Source organism: Urocampus carinirostris, chromosome 2, assembly GCF_059441175.1.
Source record: "Urocampus carinirostris isolate Australia breed hairy pipefish chromosome 2, RoL_Ucar_1.0, whole genome shotgun sequence".
Taxonomy (NCBI): domain Eukaryota; kingdom Metazoa; phylum Chordata; class Actinopteri; order Syngnathiformes; family Syngnathidae; genus Urocampus; species Urocampus carinirostris.
Window position 1 is genome coordinate 54970878 of NC_142350.1, and position 15142 is coordinate 54986019.

General features: G+C 40.6%; 1 protein-coding gene across 1 annotated transcript in view; it reads left to right on the forward strand.

Moving 5' to 3' along the window:
• Positions 1–15142, forward strand: part of LOC148372567 (uncharacterized) — a 20041-nt gene continuing 4899 nt past the window's right edge. The window contains exons 1-14 of the mRNA XM_088327184.1: positions 1–183; positions 286–329; positions 392–459; positions 4923–5035; positions 6680–6740; positions 6814–6976; positions 7050–7127; positions 7203–7259; positions 8266–8427; positions 9292–9815; positions 10967–11404; positions 13314–13782; positions 13865–13917; positions 14987–15139. Of these exons, the coding sequence (XP_088183310.1) occupies positions 181–183; positions 286–329; positions 392–459; positions 4923–5035; positions 6680–6740; positions 6814–6976; positions 7050–7127; positions 7203–7259; positions 8266–8427; positions 9292–9815; positions 10967–11404; positions 13314–13782; positions 13865–13917; positions 14987–15139 (2386 nt within the window). The 5' untranslated portion in view covers positions 1–180. The remainder of the gene's footprint in view (positions 184–285; positions 330–391; positions 460–4922; positions 5036–6679; positions 6741–6813; positions 6977–7049; positions 7128–7202; positions 7260–8265; positions 8428–9291; positions 9816–10966; positions 11405–13313; positions 13783–13864; positions 13918–14986; positions 15140–15142) is intronic.

Below are 15142 nucleotides of genomic sequence, written 5' to 3' on the forward strand. Positions count from 1 at the left end.
AGCGCGCCTGCGCGGTATCGTTTTGAACGGCACGGCGCCATTTTTGATGATGGAGTAACTTCCAACGTCTTCGTGCTTTCACTGTAAACACAATAAACGATGCCTACTAGTTTGTCGTTCGGACGCGAAGAAACAGGTAGTTAACTACTTAACCGAAACAAAGAGGACGCCTTTGGAAATATGGTGAATGGTCTTTTATTTTCTTGTTTTCGTGCACGCCTTGAAACGTTTGGGAATACATTAAGTGTGGAGTATGAAAAAGGCATGTTTTTTTTTTGTCCGTAGAGTCAAACAAAGAGGAAGCTCTACTATTTGACGGACACAAACGTGTAAGTTGTTAATAAATTGAAGTTTTTCTGTGGATTCTTGCTCAAACTGCCAATGTCTCCAGGGCACAAACAAAAGAAGTCACGGGCAAACTGTCATTGGGAGATCTCAACAAGATATTTGACGCCTTGGGTACGTTTTTTAAACATTTATGTTAGTCTTTGAGTTTGTATGATAACCAAAACGTTTATTTTATTAACAATACTGTAAGTGGCAAGCACCACTTGATTGGCAAATGGTTGGTATTTGTTGTGATTTTACTTTGTTTTGGTTTTGCCCTGCTATTTGAATTGCTTTATTATGCTATGTGAAGAGTTAATTAATTTATTGTCTGAATAAATGACCTTTGTTGCCGTTAAGACTTGCCAACAAAACAAAATCTACCCGGTAGATTTTGAGTGGTCTTAAACTAGCGACCCGCAGGCCATATCCAGCCTTCAAGACGATTGTTTGTGGCCCACACCCTAAAGTCAGCTCATTGCCCTTGATCACAAAGTGTGTCAAAGGTAACTACATAAACGATTACACCAACCACTGATCTAAACCTACACGGAACAACTCAAAAACCTCAGCATGAGGAAATAAAGAAGCCATGAAAGGGGACTGTACATTAGGTAATCTCAGCCTTGAGCATGACCAGGCTGCAATGGATGGTGCAACGGCCTCTACAGACAATACACAGACATCATCAACATGAAATATAGGGAATAACAGAATGTCCGGTTGACAGCTTCCTGAGGTCATCGGCATTCATAAGCAATTGGATATAAGTGAGTTTTTTTTTTTTAACTTTTTATTTCTCACACCAATTTTGACAGAGGTTTGATTCCACCGTCTTACATCAACACAAAATATATACACTTGACACGCTCATAAATAACAGAGGAAACAACAGAGAATAAAAAATACTATTAATAGAAAAGAAGAATAAATGTTCATACAATACATTCATACAAAAAGAAATATATATATATAAAAAAATGTACATAATAAATAGGGGGAGGTGTTTAGACATCAAGTAAAATTTGTGTGATAGGCTTCCATCTTTTCTCGAATTGGTCAAGTTTCAGTTGAAGTCTTGCAGTGATTTTTTCCATAATGTACATTTGCTTTAATTTGTCTCTCCATTGTTTTATGTCAGTAGGTTGTGGTTTCAGCCAGGACACTGTGATCATTTTCTTTGCTACCAGAAGCATTACCCTTAGTATATATTTCTGTTGACCAGATAGTAATTCTTCTGGCAAAATTCCTACTACGTAGGCCTTTGGGTCCAACCGCAACTCCCAGCCAGTAATTAATTTTATTTCTCTCTGGATACTTCTCAAAAAATTTAATATTACAGGGCAATTCCAGAAAATATGCGTAAATTCTCCGACCCCCCCACAGTTATGCCAACATAGATTTGAGGTATTTTTATATTTTGAAGTGATAGAGGGTGTATAGAAGAATCGCATTTTTACTTTCCATTCAAACTCCCTCCAAGTCGGGCTGGGCTGTTGGTTATTTTGTGTCCCTCTTTCAATGTTTTTTCCCATTCTTTGTCTTTTATCGCTACATTAGTTTCTTGTTCCCATTTTTCCTTAACTGCCATGTCCTCATTACTGAGATCCATTCTCAGGGCTTTATATAGTTTTGATATAACCCCTTTATTGATTGTCCTTTTGTATATGATATTAATAATTCCTCAACCTTAGTTGGCTCCTTACATATTTTCCCCCATTCCTCGTGTTTCTGGAGGTAATGCCTTAGTTGCAAATATTTGTAAAAATCCTTTCTAGGTAGGTCAAATTCTTGTTGGAGTTGTTCGAATGATTTCATTGCCTGTGCTTCCAATACTTGGGTAATCAACATCAGTCCTTTTTGGGCCCATTTTTGAAACCCTACCTCCATAACCCCAGGTTTAATGTCTGGGTTTTTCGCTATTTTGGTAGCCCTATTCACAGATCTTGATATTTTAATTTTTTTTGTATTGTTGACCACGTTTTAATAGTTCCCTTAATCCATTCATTCTGGATTTTTAATTTCTTCCACCTCGTGACTGATATGTATGGTAACGATTCCACAGGCATATTTGGACAAGATCGCTGCTCCATGTCCACCCATATCGTATCTTTGTCTGTAGTAATCCACAAGATGAGTGCTTTAATTTGAGCTGCCCAATAGTAATTTTTAATATTGGGTAGGTCTAGGCCCCCTTTTTCTTTAAGAGCTAACAGGGTTTTGTATTTTATTCTAGGTTTCTTGTTTTGCCAAAGGAATTTTGTTATCAATTTATTTAACATTTTAAATGTGGATGTAGGAAGGGATTGAAACAGAAATAATAGTCTTGGTAATATATTCATTCCAATTGTTTCTATCCTTCCGATAAGACTTAAGGGCAAAATTTCCCATTTTTCCAAATCTTTCCTTATTTCTTTTATCAACATTCCATAATTTGCATCAAACAGCTGTGTGGAATGTGGTGTAATGGTCACCCCCAAATATTTAAACCCTTTATTTGTCCATTTAAAATCAAATCTTTCAATCACATCTGTTGGACATTTTCCTGATATCATCATTGCTATTGATTTGCTCTCATTATTTGAATACCCAGCTACTTCTCCATATATTTTAAGGCTCTCCAACAGTGGTGGTATTGATAACGAAGGTTCCTTCAGCATTACCAACAGGTCGTCTGCAAACAATGATATTTTATGTTCTGTTCCTCCTTCATCAAATATCCCCCTTATTTGCTCATTTTATCTAATTGATTCTGCGAGTGGTTCTATGCTTATTACAAACAAGAGTGGGCTTAAACAATCCCCTTGCCGGACTCCTCTTTTGATATCAAAGAAATCTGAACAGTGACCATTTACTCTAAAACGAGATTTAGGATTTTTATAGATTATTTTCACCCATTCAACAAATTTTTGAGGGAAGCCAAAAGCTATGAGTGATTGATGTAAGAAGCTCCATTTCACCCTATCGAAAGCTTTTTGTGCATCCAAGCTCAGTAACATCGAGGGGTGGGTCTTAGATTTTGTGCTCGTAATTATGTTTAGTATCCTAATATTGTTTGCACCCTGCCTTCCCGGAATAAACCCTGTTTGATCATTTCTAATTAATTTCGCTATAAATTTCTGCATTCTTTTTGCCAGTATGCTTGTAAGAATTTTTAGATCATTGCAAAGTAAACTAACTGGTCTATAGCTTTCACACAATATTGGGTCTTTTCCTTCTTTGTGCAAGACTGTTGTGATGGCTTCCGACCATGATTTGGGGGGATCTCCTTTTGTTAGAGCATAGTTAAATACTTCATGCAGTACTGGTGTTATTTCTTCCTTAAAGCTTTTGTAGAACACCCCCGGGAATCCATCCGTTCCTGGTGATTCATTTATTTTTAAGTTATTTATTGTATCTTGTATTTCCTGTTTTGAAATGGGGCGAATAATTTCTAATATATCCCCTCCTGTTAGTGTTGGTAAATGTAGTTTTCCTAAAAAGCTTGTGCCGTGTAGTTATCTAAGTCATTTTCTGAGTCCTTGTCTCATCTCATCTCAATAGCCGTACCGCTTATCCTCAGTAGGGTCGCGGGGGGGCTGGAGCCCATCCCAGCAATCATCGGGCAGTGGGCAGGGGACACCCTGAACTGGTTGCCAGCCAATCGCAGGGCACACGGGGACAGACAACTCATTCGCTCATTCACACCTAGGGACAATTTGGACCGGCCAATTCACCTGAAATGCATGTCTTTGGAATGTGGGAGGAAACCAGAGTGCCCGGAGGAAACCCACGCAAGCACGGGGAGAACATACAAACTCCGCACAGAAAGTCTGGAGCTGGATTTAAACCCACGACAGGTTCCCATGACATGAACTGTGCCGCACAAGCGCTAAACACTGCGCCGCCGTGCTGCCCCTGAGTCCTTGTATAATTCTTTATAATAATCTGCAAATGCTTCTGCTATACCTCTGGTTAGCTGCTCCTCTTGCACTATTTGCACTACTGTAAAATACTATAGATAGCCATAATTATTTAGTATATTATTAGTACTCAATACTCCAACTCAATACAACATTTTATTTATATCTGTACATTCAAGGAAACTGTGCGGGTCAGATGTATCGACATTTCGTTCTGTATACACGTGTACTAGAATGACAATAAAGTAGATCTGAATCTGAATTACACCATCCCCTGATTCTAAACCAACATGCGGGCAAGGAAAAACTCAAAACCTTAGCACGAGTAAAATAAGAAACCTTGAGAAGGGGCCTCATAAGTGGTAATCCCCAGGATGACCAGGGTGCAATAGATTTTACATTTGGTAACAATACAAAAAACATTGTGAACATCCATAAAAAAACATTGTCCTTTTGGAGTAGCAATGTATCAAGGTGCCTCAAAACACTTTAAACACTCACTGAAAAAACAATGGTCTATTTTCTTACCAATAAACCTTAAGGGGCACCTGGCAAATCAATTTTCTAGCACAAGTTTCAACATTATATGTGACAGTATGTCTGCAAAAAAGGCATAAGAAGCACAATGAAAATTACCCAAATCAATATTTTGTCAACATATCACTAAACCTTACATTTGTTGGTTCTACGCAGACTCTCCCATTCATAAAGTCCCACCGGCTCTTTTACTATCTGAGTCAGATGGCGAGGAACACCAGATGATGGGATGTGCTACAACGGTGGACGCGACTCAAAACCCCACAATGGTACACATAATGACAGCCCATAAGCTCACCTTTGAGGGACTAGAGTTTCGGAGCTTCAGTTTCACCATTTAGGCCTGCCACAAAAAAATCACATATTTCAGGACTTATTTTCAGTACCGTTTGGGGTTAGTGGGTGGGATGCACATACTGATGACCATTTTTGAAGGATTTATTGAGTTGAAAAATCAAATTCAAGTGATGTATCAAATGGTGCAATTTACAGTTTTTCTAACTAGTGCCTATTTGCTGCAAATCTTTCCCCCCAAAAAATATAAAAATAAAGAATGACAACATACATTCAGATCAGCTCAGTTACACAGTTTAGTGCTTTATTATGTCTCAGAACTGAAAGGGAAAACACATATTATACATTGGGGCTGCAACGGATAAGTCAATGTTGTCAGCAAAAATTGATAACAGAAATTGTCGACAAAGAATGCCAGACACATTCTTCAGAGTGAGGCAATATAATCTCTGCTCAGAATCCCTCATTTGCAATAACGTCTGTTTCAGGCTGTAACATACAGAAATAATTGATTTAACATCAAGTACGCGTACCAAAACTTCTAAAGTTCAGTATTTTAGCTTGGCTATGGCGAATACGCAATAAGAAGTAATGCACAAACAAAGAGAATAGTGAGAAAGTCTGACTCGCTTCAGTAAGATTCAAGTAACGTTCAAGATGAGATGCATTGTCCATTTTAAACCCACATATTTCACTTTAAAATGCAGCTTGTGAGAGATGCTAGAATGTGCCCTAAAACATTTGAAATTAAGTTCGAGGAAAACATTAATGTCAGTTGTTAAAGCCATTTCAAACTGTTGAGAATCTGTACGTACTTTTGTTATACTGAATGTACTTCACAGAATGTACATATTTGTTCTACTGCTGCTAAATGTTCCTGTTTCTGCTCTACAAGGATACAAAACTTTACTAGATTTTAATTATTTTTTTGCCTCTCCCTAAAAAAATAGTTTTATTTAATGGATTTATGCTTACTGACCGATCACTGGTTTTAGATGGGGCATTTTTCTTTACATTTTGTACAAATCCTTAAAGTTGTCAATGAAACATGCATTTTTCATTGGACCAAATTTTCTTCTGTTTATTATTATTTTCCATCCATCCATTTACTCAGTAGGGTCGCGGGGATGCTGGAGCCCATCTCAGCTGTCCTCGAGCAGTGGGCAGGGGATACCCTGAACTAGTTGCCAGCCAGTCGCAGGGCACACAGAGACAGACAATTCGCTCGCTCATTCACACCTCGGGACAATTCGGACCGGCCAATTAATGCATGTTTTTGGACTGTGAGAGGGAAACAGGAGTGCGCAGAGGAAATCCATGCAGGCATGAAGATAAATCTAAACCCCACACGGGGAGGATGGGGTAGCTGGAATTGAAGCCTGGACCTCTGCACCGTGGGGCTGCACACTAACCGCCCAGCTGCCGTGCCGCCATTATTTTTTGCCACATAATTAAATTAACTTTCTGCTAAATTTAAGAAAAATGATTAAATATCCATTTCAATAGTCTCTGCCTAGTCGACTATTGAAACAGTCGTGAGTTGCAGCCCTGCCATACATACAAGTACCATATCTCCCAGTAATACACTAGACCAAAAATATTTTCTTATGGAACTTTAGTCTTCTGAAGAGGACGTGCTACATCCTGCAACTGGTGCACCAAGTCCTGTGCTGAACATCGGTAAGGGACATGAACTCTTTGCGCACTTGATGGTTTTCATACATGATTTTTTTTCTCACCGACCATTTGACAGTTTCTTTCAAAGGGCCCCTGAAGACATCCAGTCCATTAGAGAGCACCACGAGTATGACTTTGGTGCAGATGAAGTCCAATGGCAATGGCAAAGCGCTCTCGCCAATCTTGTTTGACTGTGAAGGTGGTAAGGACATGGCAACGGACACGCAAGCTGCTGATAGGTCAGAATTACTTCATCAAATTTCTGGTGTTGGGCTTCTGCTTACTGTATTACTAACACTGTACTTCCTATAGATGTGAAGAGTCCCCTCCAAGAAAGGTTGTTTTAAGCAAGCCTTCAAGCAGTCACAAGAAGATTTTGGAGATGCCGATGTATGTTGTAAAATGTAGTCATTTTCACTGTAGTCAAATGAATGAATTTACAGTTCTGTTACTATTCTCCTGCAGCCACAAAGAACGTCCAACAGCCAGTAATGTTGGGAATCAGCAAATGCAAGGATCAAGGTTTGCTATTTATTTTTTATATGTATATAATTGATACAATTAAAAACATTTTTAAAAGTTAGATTAGCCTAAAAGAAAAAAATTCCCTTTTCATATTTTTTGTCTATTATTCAATACTGGAGGGGACCCATGAGATACGACGACACACCCTTTACAACATTTTCACGGTGTGTCGTAAGATGTTTTTCAGCCCCTATAACTGGTATTTACCTTAGTATACAAGATCAACAAAAAATTATTTAGCCTGCCCAAAAACGTATAAGATTCGAACTTTGTGATATTCCGGCGTATGACGGACTCAACTTGTCGACCATCGGTTTGTGTCACTTCGTCCAGGAAATGCAAACACTATTGAGGCTGAACTACCTCCCACAATGCCTTTATCTCTTTTCGATCAATTCAGATTCAGAATCTTGTGTGCTTCGTGAAGACTGCAAGGTTGTGATACAATGTTGTTTTATTTTACTGCGTTTGTTCGGTATGGGCCCCAGGGAGGCAGTGGTTCAAAAACAGGAAGCAAAAGTATCTTCCAATGATATTGTGTCAGGAAAATGAGAGAAGAGGCCATCACTTCTGCCAAGAACAGGTTTTCACGGCTTTCTCGGAATTTGCCGTTTCTATACAGACTGCGTTTGCATTTCCAATATTATGATTCAGTTTTAAAAAAGAAAACTTTCCAACCTATTATGTTTTCCGGACTATAGGGCGCACTTTTGATTCTCTGGCAAATTTTTTTCTATATAGTCCAGAAAATACAGTACCGATACATGGTTTTGTAAAGGATAATTTGAACCATATATTTGTGGTGTCGCAAGCTTTTTTACCACCTCTGTAATGTTGAGTATGCTTTTATGAGGCATGATGTCAAGTGCATGGCGACGGTAAAGCTTTGAGTTTTGGCTTCTAGTTTACTTATTTACTTTATTCATAAGTGGTGGTTGTGTCGGCATATTTTCAAAGAACAGCACAACGGTCTTTCTCTTAGGTGTCTTTATTTTCTTGTCAGCGAATCTGTGCAGCCGGAGCCGAGTGGGTCTGCTGATGACATGGGCGAGGATGACGTTTTTAGGAATTCCATAACTGAGAGCTTGCCACCACCTCCAGTCAAAATTGACATCTGGGCTTTCTTGAAGAAGGTTCAAGACTCCAGCAAGGCCAAAACTGTCCTGTGAGTTCAACTGACCGAAGTACAAAACAGTGATTATATTTCAGAACATGAAAAAAATAGTGACGTTTAGTGGACTTTATATCCTTATATTTGAGTATTTTAGAAAGTTAGCATCAAAAGCTAAGCAGAGCTAAGGTATTTGAGACTTAAATGTAATAACTGAATTCAAGTACAGCCTCCAGCAGTAGCTCAGGAGGTAGAGCGATCGTCTTAGGATTAAGGGATCCCAGTTCCTTGGGTAAGACATTGAACCCCCAATTACCCCCAATAAGCAGGTTAGCGCCTTACATGGCTGCACAGATCACGGCCGCTATTGGGAAATGTGAAGCACAATGTAAAGCGCTTTGGGAAGTCATTGACTTGAAAAGCGCTATATAAATGCAGATCATTTCAGATCATTTCATGAGGAATAACATGATACCTTTCTGTGTATTTTATAACATGGCTGCAACTAACAACTTTTTTAATAGTCCACTAGTCACTGGCTTTGGAAAGTTGGTTGAAACCGTTTCGTTTAACTGTCTGACATGCTCTTTAAATGTTCATGCGTCACCTGATCTACCGCCATGATGCGCAAGGTTTACTTTACAAACTTCACAAGTAGTTCTTTTATTGGCTGTATTCAGGCTAAAATTCTACAAAACTTGGAAAGTTTTGGTACGCATAGTTTATGTTGACGCCCATTTCTGGATGCTTATGTTACTGAGAGACACAGACGATATAGGCTATTGCACACGCGCGATTCACAGCAGAGATTATATTCATGAAGAGATGCCTTTCTCTGTTCGTGACAATAGTCTATTCTCAATTTTTGTCGACAAGGTCGACTAATCGTGTCATTCAAGTGCCCTTTTTTTCTTCCAGGAATGCTAGTGCACCACCGAAGGCTGCCACACCCCGAACAGAGTTGGAGGAAGACTTCCTCATCTTAGATGATATACCGGATCACATTTACATTCCGACTAAATCAGGCAAAAAGCAGAATAAGGAAAAAGAGTCCAAAGGCAATGCAACAGACAGAGGTTCCACAGACCGCTTGCAGGAGACTGATCCAACACGCGAGCTGACGCCTAAAGTGAAAACGGACCACAAAAAAAACACAAAACACCTGGGAGTAAAAAAGAATGAATCGAGGTATCAGAAGACTAAAACTCCCAAAAAAAACAATCCTCAAAGTATGTTCAAGAAGCTGGACGGTCCAGTGGCAGTTGGCAGTGTTACTGATAACCCAACAGTGGCGTCATTATCCATGTTGAAGACACCTTCAAAAGCTAGGCAAGAAAATTCCAAAAGCAGCAGGCGTGCTGCAAAGGTAAAAAAGATTAGAGCACAACCTCCCGAGCCTAGCAGCAAGAAGGATGATGATGTTGACCGGGCTCTTTCTTCAGGTAAGAGACCTTCAAATCAATAGAGACAGACATAAAATCGTGGCGGGGCAGTCATAGAACACACTATAATAGCATTACCACAATAAAAATAAATTAGTGGGTTAGCACACGTTTGTGGTTTGATTGGCAAAAGTAACGCCCCTGTAACGGGCACGAGGTGTAAAAAAAGAAAAATGAGACGCTTTTCCTCTTTATGAACTCAACGAAACTGAAGAGGAAAGCGTGCGGTCCCCTACAGGGCTCACTGTGCCACTGCTTTGTATGCACTCTACATACAAAACACTGTGGTAACTTCTGTAAACACTGATGTCGCACAATATTATTCCTATAATACTGGGGGGAGAAAAGGGGGGAGTTTTGACAGTACTTTATTCCATATTTCAATTTTATTCACCCACAAATCAAGTCCTCAATTTATGCATCCACATTAAACAGCAGTTGAAGTTATCTAAAAATGTTGTTCTTTTTCCGCATCATTGGCATCTACGTCAGAAATGGTAAATGGTCTGCATTTATGGTCGCTGAAGTTTCCTTGAACCCCCAAGGATCGCTAACAAGCGAATGAAATTTGGTCCATTATCACCGCAACAACCAATACCAACAACACACAAAGACAGGTCTGCGCTGTCTGGCAATCTCCACGGTATGGTTGCCCTGGCGCTGTCGTCTGGAATCATACGGCTTACATTTTACACATCGCAGCTCTTATTCGCATTTTCTTTCGTAGCAGTAGTAAATATGTGCTTGTCTAAGTAATCGAGATTTTGAATGGTCACATAATCAGGAAAAACATGTGAAGTTAACTCAGCAGAAAAGAAAACAAAGCAGTTGAAAACATCGTCAGGTGTGCGGGGCATGGCAGGGATCGTGGGCAAAATTGAGTTTTGTTCTTAAATTTTAGCATGCAACTTTTAATCAGATACGCTCTGTTGTCTGGAATTTCTTTCTAAAAAAATAAATACTGAAATTGGTACAAATTTATATTGGAGACCGTCGACTGATTTTGTCATGGGTAAAGAAATCCGTGAAGTATTGTTTTAATGTTCCCATCAGTGGGCCTCAAAGACTCCTTTTATCACTCTTTTATCTCTTCACTATTGTCTCCTGAAAAACATCTCATGAACCTTACAAATGCAGCTTATATCTCACAGATTTCCACTTGGAGACACTTGACCCCCCTCTGGATTCGGCAGCACGGACGTTCGATTTTCAGTCGCCCGTTTCCATCCAGAGTCCACCCAAAGACAGTCAACTGAGAAGGAAAAGAAACACACCTGGGGAGTGGTGGTTGAGTTGCCCTCAAAATACGACGCAGCCTGAGGTGAGAAACGAGGAACCCCGCATTAAAAAACCCAAAGCCGGTCGCCGAGAACCCACCAAGCCAGCAGCGCCGGCACAACCTAAGAAAGCATTGAAAAGCTCAACCATAGATGTGGAAAAGCCCAAACTAAAGAAGAGAAAATCCTTGTGGACCATCTCAACCAATGAACTCAATGAAGATAAAATGCTGAACCAGGAGAAATGGGAATCTCCGGATCCTCCTCGGCTTCTCAGTCCTCTGGAACTCGTCCGGCAGAATTGCAAAGCAGGTGTAAAACACACACAAACACACACACCAATCAGTTGAGTTTTTGATCAATTTATAGTTTACTCAACACTCAAAATAAGGAGAAAATACATCAAAATGTTGGGCTTGAAGGAGAACAGTACAAAAACCCTCAAGATGAAAACATTCCAATCTGTTCTAAAGGTCCCCCTCTGAGCACTTTATTTTTTTATTAAATCTCTTTTAAAAAGCAGATCAACCTTAAAGGGTGTGGTTATCAAAGAACAGTCTCATAATTGGCCAATAGTATAGTGCATAATCGTCAAAATAACCCAAAAACCCTGGCATTTTTTTTAACAATACTTTTATCCATCTATATACCAAAGCAATATCCCCCTAGTGGAAGGTAGCTAGTTTTGAACACACTCCTATTCACCAAACATCCATTCCCCTTCCGTTTTCCCAACCTGACAACAAACATTAGGCCCACAACTTCAAAAGGGGTGAGTTGCTGTGCCATGCAACCCTTCATCAGCAGAGGCTTGACAGCATACACTGGTTTACCCCCTCAGCATCATATGCGTCAATATCAGTCATTCTTAACTAGCCTTCGCCATTCACATCTATCCCTTGCACACACTCTTGGATCCAATGTATTAAAAAATCCATCTCATTCAATTTTAGTTAATTGGTTAATATGAGTGTTTTTGTCCGCAGAACAGAGGCGGGAGGGGTTGCGGGGAGATTGCCGCAGTAGCACATTGAGCACAGGAACAGTTTCAAGAGAGATTGCAATACAAAGGACAAAAGCAAGAAAAATTATCCTTATTTGGAGTCATTTTAAGTAATTAATGACTTCAGAAAATTGTGCACTGTATCACTGACAAAAGAATCTGAATCAGTCCCTCAGAGCTTAACATGTTTTGTTCCTAAATTGTTGTTCCTAATATTCTGTAGACGATAATGATATTTCTTGTTTTTGTGTTAAATTTTTTTCATATTTTGCATGTTTTTCAGCGGTTATGTGTTGTTTCGGTCGACATTAGTTATAAGTTGAATTGTAAATATGAAAAACTAATATACAATAACTTTTGACTATCACTTAAGATTTAATATTTTTATTCTTTTGTTGTGTAGTTGCCTAGTATAAAAAGAATTAGTTAAAAGTTCATTACCAACAAAGGCTATCATAATATAGTTGTATATATTTTTTTTTTTATTAATTTAATGCAGCTCGGTGGCCTTGGGGTAAGGGGCCCGCCCTGAGACTGGGAGGTTGCTGGGTCAAGCCTCGGCCAGGTCATACCTAAGACTTACAACATTGGTACCCATTGCCTCCCTGCTCGGCGCTTGAACAAACATTCTTTCGGTGTGTGTGTGAGAGAGAGAGAGCTACATACACGTATACACACACACACGTACGTACCAGAGGTACAAGTAACAGTACTGCGTTTGTGAGAGGCACCTGGTTTTGGCAACATTAAGTGGACATATTTCAACCTACAGCTCGTTTTTTTTCGCACTTCTTTCAGCGTTGTCTCGCAAGGCTAGTGGGCTTGATCCGGCCCGCGGGCCGCCTGTTTGACACCCTGCCCTCGACTGTCCACCCACTGGGTTTTGGCAAATTTTAGGAGAAACACCGTGTAATTGTTCATGTTTGTTCATAAATGCACATTGGTGCTGTTTTTCTAAAAATACATATAGTTTTTAGTCATTCTTTTAGTTTTGCCTGAATGGAAAAAAGGGAAAAATAGACGTGCGGTGATGAAGAAAAATTGGATAGCCCTGCATTATTGTTTTCCTTCAAGTTTTGCTGAGATTCTGGATAGATAGATAAGGAGATTGATCTTTTTTTCCTCCTAGCTCTTTGGCCAAAATGTTTAAACCCGATGCGAGTCAAAAAATTTGCCCGGCTCTGCCTTCATTTCTATTTGTACATGTGATGATTTTAGACGCAGAGCATAACTCCTTCGGGCGGGTGTACCGGCGCAAAAGCACGAAACGAGTCGGTGTTGAGCCCGTGGCGACGAGTCCATCGCAGCATTCGAACAAACGGCAAAGCAAAGCGCCTGGCGAGTGGTGGAAGGCCGCGGCTACGGGAGAGAATACGGAGACTGAGTCCCTGCAGCTTTTGAGCGAAAAGCGAGTGACGGCCAAACCTAGAAAGCAAACTAAGCCCCGAAAGAGAACTTCCTTACCGAATTCGACCGGGTGTGCCAACGAATCGCAGAAGAGGCGAAGGACCGGGGACAAAAAGCCGACGGGGAGCGTCGGCCCCGACCGGACGTTGTCTGTCAACAAAGGCGCCGGCCAAGTTGTCGACGGTGTCCTGGATGTCGCGAGTCCCGGCAATCAAGGAACCTTCACTTTTCAAAGCAGTCCCGACAACCTGCAAGACAGCGACCGTCCTTCACCGAAAATGTAAGGAAAACGCCGCGGATCGATTGTCGAGGTGTCTTTTTGGACTCCTTTGTTGACGTGTTTTTGGGCGGGCGGGACACAGATTGCGAAGCGGACCTATATCCATGACTGACCTGGAGCCGCACGAGGATGCCGGTGAGTCTTTTTAATGTACTTTGATACTTAGTGTGCCCTTTTATTCATTTGCGTTGAGACTTATAAGAATAATTCTAAGTGAGCGTGCACTTTCGGTTTCTTCATTGAATACATAAAATTAAACTCCATTTACCTGGGGGGAGCTGAGGCCCCGGTTTGTTTTCCACAAGATAAAATCCTTCTCAAAAATCTTCTTTCCAAGATGAAATAAAGATAAAAAGTATCCATATTAAGAATTAAAATGAAAATAAACAAAGTAAATGGTAATAATAAGAGGGAACGTAGGAGAATTTATCGAATAAGTCAGAAGTGCATGGTGCTCTTATCTTCCAGTCTCTGCAACTCCCGCTCTACCTCTCTATTTTTCTCCCTCTCCTGCTCTATCACTCCTATCTCTCTACCTTTTATCGTTCAATCCCCCCACGTCTCCCTCTCTGCCCCTCTTCTTCGATCTACCTCTGTGTCTTTCACCCTCTCCGCTCCTCTCTCCTTTTATCCCCTCTCTCTACCTCCTTTTATCTCTACTCTTCTAAACACACTCTACCAGTCTCTTTCCACCCCTCTCTCTGCCCTCCTTTTTCTCTCTCTCTCTACCACTCTCTTTTATCTCTCCACCCCCTTTCTCCCTTTTATTTTTACCCCACCTTGTTTTCTCTCTGCCTCTTCCTCTCCCACCTGCCTTCTTGACCCTTTCTCCATTTTATCTCTCTATCTACAACCAGTCTCTCTACCCTTCCCTTTCCATCCCCCCCCCTCTCTCTCTCTCTACCGCTTTCTGACTTTTATCTGACTCTGCCACCCTTGAATCTCTCTACCTGTCTCTTTCTAACCTGTCTTTCTCCCTACCCCTCTTCCTCTCTGTACCTCTGTCTCTGCCTCAATGTCTCATTCCCTCTATACCCCTCGCTCCTTCCTTCTCCGCCTCATTCTTTCAATGGCCATCCTAATACACTGACTTTCAAATACTACAATCAAAGCACGTCACAGACCAACCACAAGTTTGAGAGTTCTGTGTGAAATGTTAAAATGTTTTACATCTCCAGACGGGCACCAACTGTTTTCATTGCAGACCTCCCGTCGTCTAGGAATTTTCCCGCACAGCTGTCAGTGGCCGACTTGTGTGCTCCTCCCCTCAAAGCCTGCATCCTGCAGGCCAAAAACAAGGCCAAACTCACCAAGTGGCTCAAGCTTCTGTTCCCCAACACCCGAAAAGGGAAAAAAGGTA